We start from the raw sequence: 13795 nt of genomic DNA, 5'->3' as shown, positions 1-13795 counted from the left end.
CATAATGGAGAATAATGCTGAGATCAGAGAAGACACCCCCACGACGGGACATCGCTCAGGCTTGGCTGAGCCGTGATGCGTGGGATCTGCAACTTGGCTTGGATCAGAAACGGCGTGGCCAGCAGGTCCAGGGAGGTTCTTCTCCCTCTGGACTCGGCACTGGTGAGACCGCTCCTCGAAACCTGGGGTCAGTTCTGGGCCCCTCACCACAAGAAGGATGTTGAGGCTCTGGAGCAAGTCCAGAGAAGAGCAACGAAGCTGGTGAGGGGGCTGGAGAACAAGAGGAGCGTCTGAGAGAGCTGGGGATGTTTATCCTGGAGAAGAGGAGGCTGAGGGGAGACCTCATTGCTCTCTCCAACTCCCTGCAAGGAGGTTGTGGAGAGGAGGGAGCTGGGCTCTTCTCCCAAGGGACAGGGGACAGGACGAGAGGGAATGGCCTCAAGCTCCACCAGGGGAGGTTCAGGCTGGACATTAGGAAAAAATTTTTCACAGAAAGGGTCCTTGGTCACTGTCAGAGGCTGCCCAGGGAGGGGGTTGAATCACCTTCCCTGGAGGGGTTTAAGGGACGGGTGGATGAGGTGTTGAGGAACATGGTTTAGTGTTTGATAAGAATGGTTAGACTCGATGATCCTGTGGGTCTTTTCCAACCTGGTGATTCTATGATTCTATGATTCACATGCCCTGTAACGTGTCCACAAAGCAGGAGCTCACGCCTCTTTGCAGGAGGAAAGAAAATAAAAATAAAAATAAATAAAAACTTCTTTTATTGCTTAGAAGCATTACAGCCCATTGCAAAGGAGTCCTACTCATTATGCCCACTGCGGTGGGAATAGTACAAATATTAAAGGATTGCATGTCCAAGAGCTCTTGTGTGAATTCGTGACATAGCACACGCGCCTGTGGATGTGAGCATCCATCCAGCAGTGCTATTACACGCTGTGCTCAGATCTGGGGAGGTCAATACTCTCCTGAAACCCAAATGTCCATTGTGGTGAAAGGCTACAGACCAACGCCAAGGAGAATCAGCCACGCCACTTGCGACAAGTGCCCCATCCAGCCCCTCGCAGGTGATGTCCTCTGTGTGTAGCTTCTCCAGGGGAGATGCTCCAAAAAATCCCACCCTTGATGCCAGAGGGTGAGTGAGGCCACCACAATGAGCCCCTTTCAACCAAAAAATGCTGGTTTTGGAAGACCTCTCTCCTACAGCTGGGCGATTCTGTTTGATGTTATGGACTGTCTGCACGTATCAGTCTCAAACCGCGAGCTCCATTTTGTTCCGCCGCGCACCATTTTGCGTTTCCCCTATTCTGTGCCTTGGCCTTGACTCGCCGCATTGAGCCAAAACACCAGGAGGTGTCAGGGGAAATTCTCACCCTGGTGGAAAAGCTGTCAGGCCTGATTGTCCGTTCAAACGGAAGCACCTAGGAGCAAGCAGGTCGCTTCCCCAACACTGTTTGGGGTCCTGAGACGGAGTCTCACGCAAGACCGACCTATGTGATCATTTATAAAGTTGCATCGTATAAAGTTGCATCGTATAATGCTGCACGAGGAGCACACATTGCGATCTCGTTCGTGCAGAATGTGGAGAGGCCGAAGACTGGGTGCATGGATATGAAAATGGGTATGTAATATATGTTTCTGTACAATTTATACCTGCATTTTTATTTGTATTTGTATTTGTATTTGTATTTGTATTTGTATTTGTATTTGTAATTTATTTATATTTTGATTTGTATTTGTATTCGTATTCATATCTGTAATTTATTTACATTTTTATTTTTATATCTTCATCGCTGTCGGTATCTGTATCGCTATCTATCTCAGCATCCACGACTGAATCCATACCCATATCTCTACCCATATCCTCCAAATTCCAAACACCACTCGGGATGAGCGAGGATGCCGAGGATGCAGCCAGTGATGTATATTTTGCCTGAGTCCACGGAGCTTTTGTGCTGCATAAAGGGTGAGTCCTCAGAAACCCTTCCCAGCCAGGGAGGGGGTTGAGTCCCCTTCCCTGGAGGTGTTTAAGGGATTGGGTGGACAAGGTGCTGAGGGACATGGTTTAGTGATTGATGGGAATGGTTGGACTCGATGATCCGGTGGGTCTCTTCCAACCTGGTGATTCTATGATTCTATGAATCCTTGTGTGGTGACAGCAGCTCCTGCAGAAATGTCTTGCATCCCTACAAAGAGATGTGCAGGTGCCTTGGTGTCCCACATCCAAGCATCCCAGGATCAGGGGAGCCTGTGTACCCTCAGCCCACCTGGGCTGCATGGTGGGGTAGTGGGACAAGCCATGGGGTGGCACGGATGCAATGAGCCTTTAGAAGAGCAGTGGGGGACCTAAAAGGGCTCTGAGCTTCCTCGCTAATTGTTAACCCACCGTCGTCTTCACTCTAATTACTCCACCATCTCCCTCCCAGGCAGGGGCTTTGTAGCGCAGGCGTGGGGAGGAAGGGTCAGTGGGAGCAGCCCTGTTCCCTTGGGCTTCAGTTCCTCTCCATCACAACTTCAAAGGCCTCCCAAGATTCACAGCAAGGCTCCCCCCATGTGACAACGCTTTTTGCATTGATAATTAAACTCTTATCTGTGGGCTCAGGCACTCCTGCTCCCTGCCACCCCAGCACCAGTGGACTCTGTGCATCCCAGCCCCACAGCCCCAGCCCTACTCCGTACAGGACCAACCTGGGGAGGGTTATCCACGGTGGGAAGAGAGTTCCCGGCTATGAGAAAGGGGCAGGGAGAGGAGAGGAACAAGAACCAGCAGCATTTATTTCCCATAATCTGGGGCAGGGCTTTGAAGGGGCAGGTGGGGCCGGGGCGGGTCAGCTATTTGTGTCCCACCGTTTAATCCAGGGCTGTGCTGAATAGCTTGCCGCGACCTTTCCAACTCAGGAGGCAAAGCCGAGCAACAAAGCTGCGTTTTGCTGGCCTCGGAATATTGTGGGGGACGGGACGGGATGCTTCACTTTTAGCTTAGAATCATAGAATCACCAGGTTGGAAAAGACCCACCGGATCATCGAGTCCAACCATTCCTAACAATCACTAAACCATATTTCCCCTACCCGAGGCCAATATTTAGGTTTAAAGAAAGAAAGTAATTTATTCACCAACAAAAAAGGCCAGTTTGGGGGGGCTTTGAGGTAAAAGCAGCAAGCCTGGAGGGTGGAACAAATCTTGGTATTGGGGATGTGCCCCATGGATCGGGGTCGGCACCGCAGTGGTGGGGGCTGCCACACCAGCAGAGCATCCAGGATTTGTTGAGCCACTGCGGTGTGTGTGAGGCTGTACAGACTACGGACACAGAGGAAACAATGCTCGCATCGGCTGCCCAGAGAGGAGATTAAAAAAGCATTACAGGTGGTTCTAAAAGGTGGCCCACCTGACCCAGTGGGAGGTGTCCCTGGCCATAGCAGAGGGTTGGAACTGCATGGGATTTGAGGTCCTTTCCAACCCAAACGATTCTGTGATGCTGTGTCGCCAAAGCCAGCCGGAATGTGGGTTTTCCACATTTCTGGAAATGCTGTGGCTGAAATGGCTGAAAAAAAGAAAATATATATATTTGAAAAAAAAAAAATTAAAAAGAAACCGTTTCAAACAATAGTGCAAAAGCAGCACTGCTGTTTGGCTGTGCCCTAATTCCCATTTCAGGATTTCTTCTCAGGCCTCTGGATTGTTGCTGTGAACTTGTATTTCATTTTATATCATTTTGTGATGCATCGGGAGCGGCAATGCCCGTAAGGACTGCCCAGAGGGTCACCCCTTTTCAGCATACCAGGAGCAGGAGATGCTTTGATGGAAGAAGAAAGCTTGTTTGTTCAATCAGTGCTAACAAAAAGCTGCAGTTCAGGCTTTAAAAATAAAATGATCAACCTGATCCTTCCAGACCCTGCGTGATATCGCGTAAGATAACGTGCAGCACAAGAGCATAACCTGTGGTAGGACTGAGGCGTCGTGAAATAATGTACAAAATGAAACAAAACAAAACCAAAACACCCTGAATAAAGTATTTCCAAGGATGAAAAACCTTGAAATTACAGGGCAGCCGTTTTTACCCCAAGAAATAGAAAAACACATCAAAAGCCAAACAACACAAAAATGTTCCCTCTCAGAAATATAAGGGGAAAAATATAGATGTAAAATGCTCCTGTTTCCTACTCGGTTTGAGACTCTGATGCTCATGTGCAGGGGAACAGCCAGGGTGAATTCTTTGCACTGGCTTTGGAAACTGAGATGGAAGCACATACGGCATCCACCGTACGGTAGGGTGACACTGGGCTGGCAAGCACCCACCACTGTGTCACGCGCTGGTTTTGTGGTTAGAGCTGGACATTGATAACGGACTGGGAAGGTGAGAAAGCTTTAGGGATGGGGGGCCAGTGAGAAAGGTCAGGGAGGGAAGAAATTCAATGGAAGCATCTGATGTGAGCCGGGGAATCACAGAATCAGAATCACCAGGTTGGAAAAGACCCACCCGATCATCGAGTCCAACCATTCCTATCAAATACTAAACCATGTCCCTCAGCACCTCATCCACACGTCCCTTAAACCCCTCCAGGGAAGGGGACTCAACCCCCTCCCTGGGCAGCTTCTGCCAGTGACCAATGACCCTTTCTGTGGAAAATTTTTTCCTAATGTCCAGCCTGACCCTCCCCTGGTGGAGCTTGAGGCCATTCCCTCTCGTCCTGTCCCCTGTCCCCTGGGAGAAGAGCCCAGCTCCCTCCTCTCCACAACCTCCTCTCAGGTAGTTATAGAAATCAATGAGGTCTCCCCTCAGCCTTCTCTTCTCCAGGCTAAACACCCCCAGCTCTCTCAGTCGCTCCTCATGAGCCTTGTTCTCCAGCCCCTTCCCCAGCTTCATTACTCAAGGAAGGAAGGAGCAGGATGGCAGCAAGGCTGGGGAGGGAGCAGGAACAGGGGAGCAGTGAGGACAGCTGAAGGGTCCTTGCAGACCCGGAGGAGGGTTCTGCAGGCCTGGTGTCCCAGGGCTGGAACTGGCTGTCTGGGAGTCGTTTGAGTCCTTTCCATCACGACATCCAAGCCTAAGGGACAGCAGGACAACATGGATCCCTCCATCAGCAGAGAGGAGCCTGTACACAATCACCCTTTGGCATCTCATTTGACCACAGCTCTACAAGAGCTCATCCTTCACCCCACACACCACTAAAGGACGGCTCCTCGCATCCCTGACCTGAGCCCTCAAGCCCAGAAACCTGCACCCAGACCAAGACTTTCCATCAAGCTGCAGTCCCAGGGTCAGTGGCTGAAAGTCTCGTGCCACCAGGAACATGGTGTCGTGACAGCCTTTCCAAATCGTACAGGAGTGTGACACAAATTGCAACTCTTCAGCTTGCAGTATGTAAAACGTGTGTGCTACAGGCTCAGAGCAATGCGAGTTCTCTCCAGAGGGGTCTGTGCCAGCGTCCCTGCATCAGTCCGGATTCCCTCCTCTCTATTTTCTATTTATTCGTTTAGCAAAACAGACACGAATGCATTTTCAGCTTTAGCCACTGAGGTTGCTGACTTCTGGGAGCCGAAGCTCACATCAGGCAAGCCCCTAATGCCGTGTGATGTCCTTATCCCACAGCATCTCTGTGCTCCCACTCCCTTTAAGCCCCATGCCTGCTCGGTTTTCTCCTGCTTGCTTGGGACTTTGCAGATTTCTTACCCCAATCAGCAAGACAAGCCCTGCATTACCCCAAAAAGACACCCTGCCTTTCCCACTGACTCTTGCAACCCTGAGGTGCTGGTAAAGGTTTATCCTCTCTGGAGGATTCACTGGGGAAATGTGGATTTTTGCAAATGTTCTCACTTATCTGGATTATCTGAAGGGCTTTGGACGGCAGCTTTTCAGGCTGTCAGATGCTTTTTCCCTAATTTCTCTGAGCACATCTCTTGCTTTTACATGACTTGGCCACCCTAAGCCATGCTCAGCTGTTTGCACTCCACAGATATTTTTAAAGCAAGTTAATTTCTTTTAAAGGCAATTCCTTTTCTCTCTTAAAAATAGCTTTGGAAAACAGAATGTTTTTTCTAAAATGGACAAAAATGCCAATACTAAAAATGTTTGTGGGGACAGGAGGAATATTTCATGCCACCGGTAATGAAATACCCCAGCGGGATGCATGGGACGTGCCGTTCTCCATCCTCCATGGTTGAGCATTTCAGGGGGCTGAGGGTCATTTTGGGTTTTATTTTTCTGTTGGGTAAAGTATTTTTCCCATCAGCAATCGAAAAAAGAGGGAAATGTTTCCTCGTTGTAGTAATTCATCAGGTTTTCAGTCCTTAACAATTGCATGGGAGGTACCTACGCAAAAGATATTTCATCCAAGAAGGACTTGGTGACCTGTGTGAACCTTCGGTGCTGGGACAGAGCTGAGCTGCCTACTCGCTTCCATGGTTGAGGCATTTTAAATGTGAGAAATTGGGGACAGAGCAAATACCATGGCAAAGCCCTGATACCAGGGCTGGAGAAAGAAACTAGGAGAGAGGAAAACCTGCCAAGCTCAACGTGCTTGTGCTCACAAGGGTGCAGGGCACCTGGTTGTACTCTGTACTTTCACGGCAGATGAACGGCGGCTCTTTATTCCAGCAAGAAATGCCGAACAAGAACAAACGGCTGGAAAGTGAAGCCTGGCAAATTGTATTAGGGAAAAGAGAAGTCCAATATTTTTAAGGCTGAGGCTGATGAGCCATTGGAAGGAATTATTAAAGGCAGGGATGCGTCTGCCTTTGTCAATGCCTTCAGAGAAATGTTGGGTACCTCTCTGGATGCTATCCCTGGGCCAAACACAATTGATGAGGCTTTATTAGTGGGGCTGGACCTGACCTATAATAGAATTACATCCTTTGTGTGGTTATTTACAACCCTAAGTACCTCACATCTACATAGGCAGGACATGGGGTTATTTCTGTGTGTTTTTGAAAGGAATAGGACTGCCTGATCCTGATCCTCACTTTTGAACTGCCAGGGCCGAAGGGGTTAATTGCTTCTCTGTGCCAGAGGAATAATTTTGAAGTGTCGTTCATGCAAACACACGGGGGTTTAGGAGAATGAACTATCAAAAACTGTCAGAGTATGAATAGAGTTATCATATGAATGGCTTTGCCCCTGGAGATAAAGGCAGCACCGAAAGCTGCCAGCGGGGTGAGCAGGGATGCTGGAAACACAGGACCCAACCGAAACAAAGAGTGGAGGTGTCAGAGAGTCTGGATGAGCCCAGTGCTCCCTGGAATCTCACTCACCGGGACCCACGCGTGCTGATCCCAGTGGGCTGCGTGGGACGAGCCGCTCTCCATCCCTCCCTGGCTGAGCATCTTGGAGGCGCTGGGAGTTGTCATTTTGCATTTTATTTTTCTGTAGGGCAAAATACTTTTCCGATCGTTTTTCAGCAATCAAAAAAAAAGAGGGAATTCTTTCATCCCAGTAGTAATTCATTGGCTTTTCAGTTGTACTTAAATTTGTACTCCTCAGATCTATTTCTACTGTCCCTAAAATGAGTGCCCATTTATTTCCACTGTGAATAAAGCCCTCGCAATTCGAGGAAACAAGAATTCAAGGAGAATGAGAAAAACCTCGCAGAGTCGGTGTGTATTTTGTGCACTGTTGTGTTATTTTTTCTGCAGATTTGGGGGTTGATTTTTCCGAAGTTTTATAAGCTATCAATACAAGAAGGCTGGAAATGAAGCTGAGATCAGAAACTCATTCCCCATGAGCCTACTGAAAATTATGCAAGGATTTGCTTTACAGCAGCGTTTTGGGAGAAATCGAAAAAATCACACCCCCCAAAATTACGGGTTGTTGTTTTGTGTTTTTGGGTTTTTTTGCAAACATAGACGAAATCCACTCCCTGTTTACACAAATGCTTCTCCATCCCCTATCACCAAAAGTCTATGTACCTAAAACCTCCTTTCCTGCTCCTGTGGAGGAACACGGCATCTTTGCAGCCCTTTTACCACCAAAAAAGCTGTTTCCTCTCCCTTTCCAAGATTTACTTCTCCCGCATTCCCAACTCTGCTGTGGAAGAGGTAGAGAAGTGGCATTGAATAAATGCGTGGATGAGTTTTACCTTTTTTTCTGTTTGTGCAGAGGGGTAATTAACGGGATTACAGTCTTGAGATTAGTGGGGGGAAATCACTGCAAACCCTTCCTCTGGCCCCCGCAAGCCGCTGGGTTTTCCCGAGGCCCCCGATGCTCTCCCACGACCCAGCCTTGTCGCAAGGAGGAAGAAAATGTCTCCATCACCGACCCCGCGGTGCTGGGAAAGGATGAGCATCCCTGTGTCCGCAGCTCTGCATCCTCCCCATGCATCGCCCTGTCCCCATTGCCTGCTGCGTGCCTTGGAAAGCCAGCGGAGAAGTCTCCAGGTCCCCTGTTCCCCACCGAGGTGCCATCCCAGCTCACCCGTGGGCCACAGAGTCCGTGCTGCGATGCGGAGAATGGTCGCCTACCTCATAGGGGCATCAACTGGGAGGGTGCAAACTGCAGCAGCACCATTTGAAATGCCATTTTCTGGCAGAAAAGCTAATTTTTTCACCCCTGCCTAAGCCTCAAATTCCTGCTTATCTGATTTTCTTTCAATATAACCAAGATTATAATTCATTATTTATTATTTATTATTTTCCTTCAATTTTTTTGCTTATTTTACTTTCTTATTTATCTCCAATCCATATAAAATATCCAATTTAATATTTTTGCTTATGCAACTCAATGCGCAATACTGCAAACATTTTACTCGATCACACTACCCTTATATTATTACAAAGAACTTTTTCTATCTCCCTGCTCTAAAGGAATTTCATGATTTCAGACAAAACGTTTTCAGTGCTCCAAATGAAAATCTAATGTATCCTGCAAATTTTCACCCATCTAGAAAATATCCGAGTTTTAGATTTCAATGTATTTTGCAGCGGCTGCCGTGCTGAGACGTGGGAGTTTCCCATGGAATGGTGGTTCCGTTTGCCTCCCATTTCCAGGGTAAGACTAAAAGGAATAAAAAATATAAGCTCCAAACTTCTCTGAACAATTTTTTTCAGAAAAAGAAAGGCACCGGGAGCTCTTGGAAGGGGAAGAAAACAAGACTAGCGCTATTTCTCCAGGTTAATGCACGTCTTTAGATGCCAATTGCCTCCCAACACGCAGAGCGCGGCGCGCGCTGGCCTCAAATTTGCTTTGTGGCTGTAATTTTCTACCCAGCAGCTCTAAACCAAGCATGGGGCCAGCTGGGTCGCTCGGCCAGGGCTGTGGTGGGTAGTTGGGATGAGAGGCAGCAGCTACACCGTGCTGCACCCTCACACCCTGCCTGCATGTGCCACGGAAACGGGATAGCAAAGCCCTGCACGACTGGAGAGCCCGAGGTTCCTGCGCTGTGCTGCATTTTACAGTATCTCCCACACCAGAGCGCTCCACGTTAGAATCATGGAATCATAGAATCACCAGGTTGGAAAAGACCCTCCGGATCATCGAGTCCAACCATTCCATTAAGCACCGCAACCATCTCAGCGCGGATATTGACCCCAGCCCATCCCTGCGCTGTTGGGTGCTGGCATCGCATTCCCAGCTCTGCCCGTGTCGCTGGCACTGAGCTGCCCCATGCCACGCAGAGATGTGCCCCGGTACCCACGGAGGCATCAGCGTCCTTGAGGGGAGCACACAGAACACCGCCAGCGTTCTACAGGGTCCCACACATTGTCCTGATGCCACCCAGCACCTTCTACCTGGTCTAACCCAGAGCCAGCCCACTTGCTCTGCCCCAGAGCCCAGCTCGCTCCCAGCCACACAGGCTCCCTAGTTATAGAAACTAGCTTTCCTTACCAAAAAGTTGCGGAAACCAAGGTTTCCCAGCTGGACACCAGCCTGGCTGTCCACACAGATGCCGTAAAACGCACCGCAACATCCAGCAATCTCCTCTGCAGAGGAAAACCTTGCTTGCAGATGCCCAGGGTTCGCAGAGTTCAGGCAGGGCGGCAGCACCAAGAGCCTGGGGCAGGGTGGGCAGCATCTGCTGCGCCACGGGGTGGAGGGTGGGCGAAGGCTGGGGGTGTTGAGGTGCTTGGGTCCCATTCTGCACCCCCACAGGCCGTTCCCAGCAGAAAGATCATAAAATCATAGAATCACCAGGTTGGAAAAGACCCATCGGATCATCGAGTCCAACCATTCCCATCAATCACTAACCCATGTCCCTCAGCACCTCGTCCACCCGTCCTTTAAACCCCTCCAGGGAAGGTGACTCAACCCCCTCCCTGGGCAGCCTCTGCCAGCGCCCAATGACCCTTTCTGTGAAAATTTTTTTCTTAATGTCCAGCCTGAATTACCCAGATAACCCAACACAGCCCCCTGCAAGGGCAGTGGGGAAAGGAGAAAGGCAGGAAGCCGACAGCAGGCAGAAGAAGAGGGTTTGGACCAGCAAATAACTGGAAAAGAGTAATATAGGTGAGAAAGGGAGGGGAGGTGCAGGTGGGTGTCAGAAGATGGCTGGAAGCACAAGGTGCTGGCCTGGCTGGGTGCCGCAAAGGGCATGAGGCATCACAGTGCCAGCCCCTGGCCCACAGCGTTCCACAGGGATGGCAAGGATGCAGGGATGGGATAAGGCAGGGATCACCACCACCACTGTGTAGGGACGCTGGCACCAGGGTTCGCTGCAGAGGGCTGTGCCGTGCCGGCCGCGGCTCTCAGGCACAGCAGAAGGGAGGAAGGCTGCTGCTTGCCAGTGCCAAGGACATGCCGGGGAAGTAGGAACAGCAGATCTCCAGGTGATGAAAATCAGCAGACCTGGGAAGCAGCCACGCCGCTGCTGCCAGTGCAGAAGGGAAGCAGGCGAGCGGGTGGGTGGCAGGCAGCGGGAGCAGCGCTGCCGAAGCCGAGGGGGGCCCAAGATGCCGGCGCAGGGTTGCATGGCTGACAAGGACCAGGGATGAGCACAGCCAGCACAGCGTCTAGGTGGCAGGAGCAGGCCTGACACCGAGATGCTGGGAGAGGATCCCTGGCTGCATCCCTGCTTCCCACTTTGGAAGTTTCCAGCCCTTTCCCTGGTGACAAGTTTCCCACCTGAGTGCCCATCTAGCTCCTGGAGCTCTCCACGCACCATCCCGTGCCCACCCACTGTCTCCATCGCAGCCCATGCCACCCAACCAGTGTGCTCGGCCAGCTCTGGTGAGGGCATCGTTACGGCTGCGCTGGTGCCGATGTCCCTGTCCCCTCTGCAGCCAACCCAAGCGCTGCAGCAGAGCCTGTGCAGGGGAGGCCGGGCAGCGCTGGCAGGCAATGCTGCAGAAATCAAGTCCTCCTGCCCAGCTCTGAAGTTTACCCTCTGATGCAAAAGCAAAACTCAGGCAGGCAGGAACCCAGAGCTGAGCTCCTCTGGGAGCACCTAAGCCCAGCAAACTGAGCGAGCCCGTGCGGGTGCAAGCAAAGAGCTGCAGCAATTCTGCAGGTCCCCCCAACGCTGCCCTGTCGCACCAGGACCACCCCAGTTCCTACCTTCACTGGTGGTGGCAGACAGAGAGGCAGCCAAAGCGATGAGGACGGAGAGCGAGGATGTCAGGTCCCTTCGTGCCCAGGCCATGGTCCAGCGGGGCCACCGGGTGTGGGACGGGACCACCTCGGTCGTCCCAGCACCTCTGCAAAGTGAGCACCGGAGCTACGACACACACCGGCTAATGCAAAGGCACTTTGAGCACATTGCTCGCATCCACACAAGCCAGCGGCAAGGCAGGGAGGGAGCAGCCTGCCTGTCACCGCTCGCAAGCCAATGGGCTGGGTGGGCTCTGCAGCGAGCCCCCCTTCCCGCGCCACACACGCACGCTGTACCCAGCCTGGCCATCCGGACAGCAGAGTCCTGCTCCCCGCTGCCACCCGTTCTCCCTCCCTTGGGATGCTTGAGCAGCCTCCACTGCTTCTTGCGCTCCCCATCCCTCTTTCACTGCTGTTGTCCGGCTGCTGCAAGGGACAAACTTGCAGGCTGAGCCATGGTCTGGCTGAGAGCTCCAGGGTCAGGAATGAAGGGGATGGGGTTACCCTTTGATCCTGGAGAATAAAACCCCTTGCACAGGCTCCCCTTGCATGTGTGGGTCTGGGGAAGACTAGAAGAACCACCCCCCAGCTTGATGCTTTTCATCTCGCCTTGCCCTGGAACAGACACCCACCGCTCGCCCTTGAGCTGGGGCAGTGGAGCAGGGGACAAGGTGGCCAGGGCTGACAACACCCAGCTTAGTTACAGGCTGAGGTGGGGCCAACCCCTTCAAAAGCAGAGGAGGGAGGACAGAGCAGTCATCCCTGGCTGGGCAGGCCAGGAACCAGGCAAGGGCACCCTGTGAGAGAGCCTGAGCTGCCTCAGGAGCACTGAGCATCCTCTGCACGGCCCATTCAAGGCAGCCTCTGAGCCCCTTTTGCTTGGAGCTGCCAGAATTGTCGAGCTGGGCGAGTACCTTGCTCAGCATTAAACACTCGGCATCTGTCAACAGACCCCCTACAGCGGCCACGACTGTTTCCCCATCTAAATGCTGAATGATCGCTAATACCTGCTCGTGATAACTGCAGGCGCTGGTTCCCACCTGTGCCAAGTGGGGTGGGGTTTTTCGCTCTTCCATGAGCTCCCAGCCTGTGATATCCACCCTCTTCTGCCCCCAGCAACTCACCCATGGAAAGAAAGATGAGGGAGGAAAACGAGGCTGAATGCTGACTGTCAGGCCCCTTTATCCCTTGGAAAAAGCTCACCCCAGCCTTGTTTGGTGAGGTTAGGGCAGGGAGGAAAGTGTTGCACCCCCTTCATCTGCCCCTGGATCCCCACATCCCCAGAGATGCTGGACCCCAAGGCTCTACCAGCAGCTTCCCACATGCTGGGGCGAGAGGGGCTCCCTGCCTGTCTCATAGTTTGGTTTAGTATTTGATAGGAATGGTTGAACTCGATGATCCGGTGGGTCTTTTCCAACCCGGTGATTCTATGATTCTGTAGCATGTGGTGGCAATAATTCCCCATTTAGAGCAGCTGTGGCTTGTGCCTGCAGGGACACATCTGAACCTTTCATCACCAGGACCTGGGAATGGCTCCGGGTGTCAGGTCCCTCCAAGTTTTTTGCTCTGCCTGCCTGGGAAGCTGTCTGCCTGGAGACAGCACTGGAGAGATTCTGTCATCAGTGGTATCACAGGATGGGCTTGCAGAGCAGCTCCAGCATAGACAGGGTTGTTGGCACGGGAGTTATTCCAGCAGTTCCCAAGGCAGCGAGTAGAGGATGAATGGTGCTGTCAGGTCAGGGGTGAGCTCTCAGCGAAGAAGCAGTCTTTGTGATGGGCCTTGGAGCAAAGAGGTCCAGGATGATGATTTTCTGACCAGCACCAAGCCACCAGGAAGCCCCAGAGCAGTGCTGATGCCATGGTGGCTGCACCCCTGCAGTGGTGGGCAAGCTGCTGTTCTGCCAGCTATCACATTGCTGCCCCAACCCAGTAATCTCCTCGTGTCCAAAGGGCTTGGAACAGCTTGGTGCTGGATCCCTCAACTCCTTGTCACCTAGTGCCTGAGCAGAGACAGGCATGCTGGAGGGACACCATCCACACTGCCACTGTCCCAGCCCCAAGCTCTGGAAATGAACCTCTGGGGAAACAAAGCCAGGTTTGGGCTCTCAGTGCTGAGAGATGCCTGTTCCCAGTGCGATGCTCTAATGCAAGGAGTCAACCTGCAGACCACGAGCACAACCTGGGCACCCACAGTGACTCTCAAGTTCCCTGGTGCCATCCCAGACCAGGAATTTGGGTCCCCCAGGTGTTGCAGACGTGCCAGATATTGCACCTCCCCA

General features: G+C 51.8%; 1 protein-coding gene across 1 annotated transcript in view; it reads right to left on the bottom strand.

The window, feature by feature from the left end:
• The window catches only part of EPHA8 (EPH receptor A8), a 44370-nt gene extending 32685 nt beyond the window's left edge, over positions 1-11685 (bottom strand). The window contains exon 1 of the mRNA XM_069874536.1: positions 11484-11685. Coding sequence (XP_069730637.1) covers positions 11484-11568 — 85 coding nt within the window. The 5' untranslated portion in view covers positions 11569-11685. The remainder of the gene's footprint in view (positions 1-11483) is intronic.
• Positions 11686-13795: the final 2110 nt, after the last annotated feature.

The sequence above is a fragment of the Phaenicophaeus curvirostris genome, chromosome 22 (genome assembly GCF_032191515.1).
Source record: "Phaenicophaeus curvirostris isolate KB17595 chromosome 22, BPBGC_Pcur_1.0, whole genome shotgun sequence".
Taxonomy (NCBI): domain Eukaryota; kingdom Metazoa; phylum Chordata; class Aves; order Cuculiformes; family Cuculidae; genus Phaenicophaeus; species Phaenicophaeus curvirostris.
The sequence above is the reverse complement of the archived record's forward strand: the minus strand, read 5'-3'. Positions and strand labels throughout refer to the sequence as shown.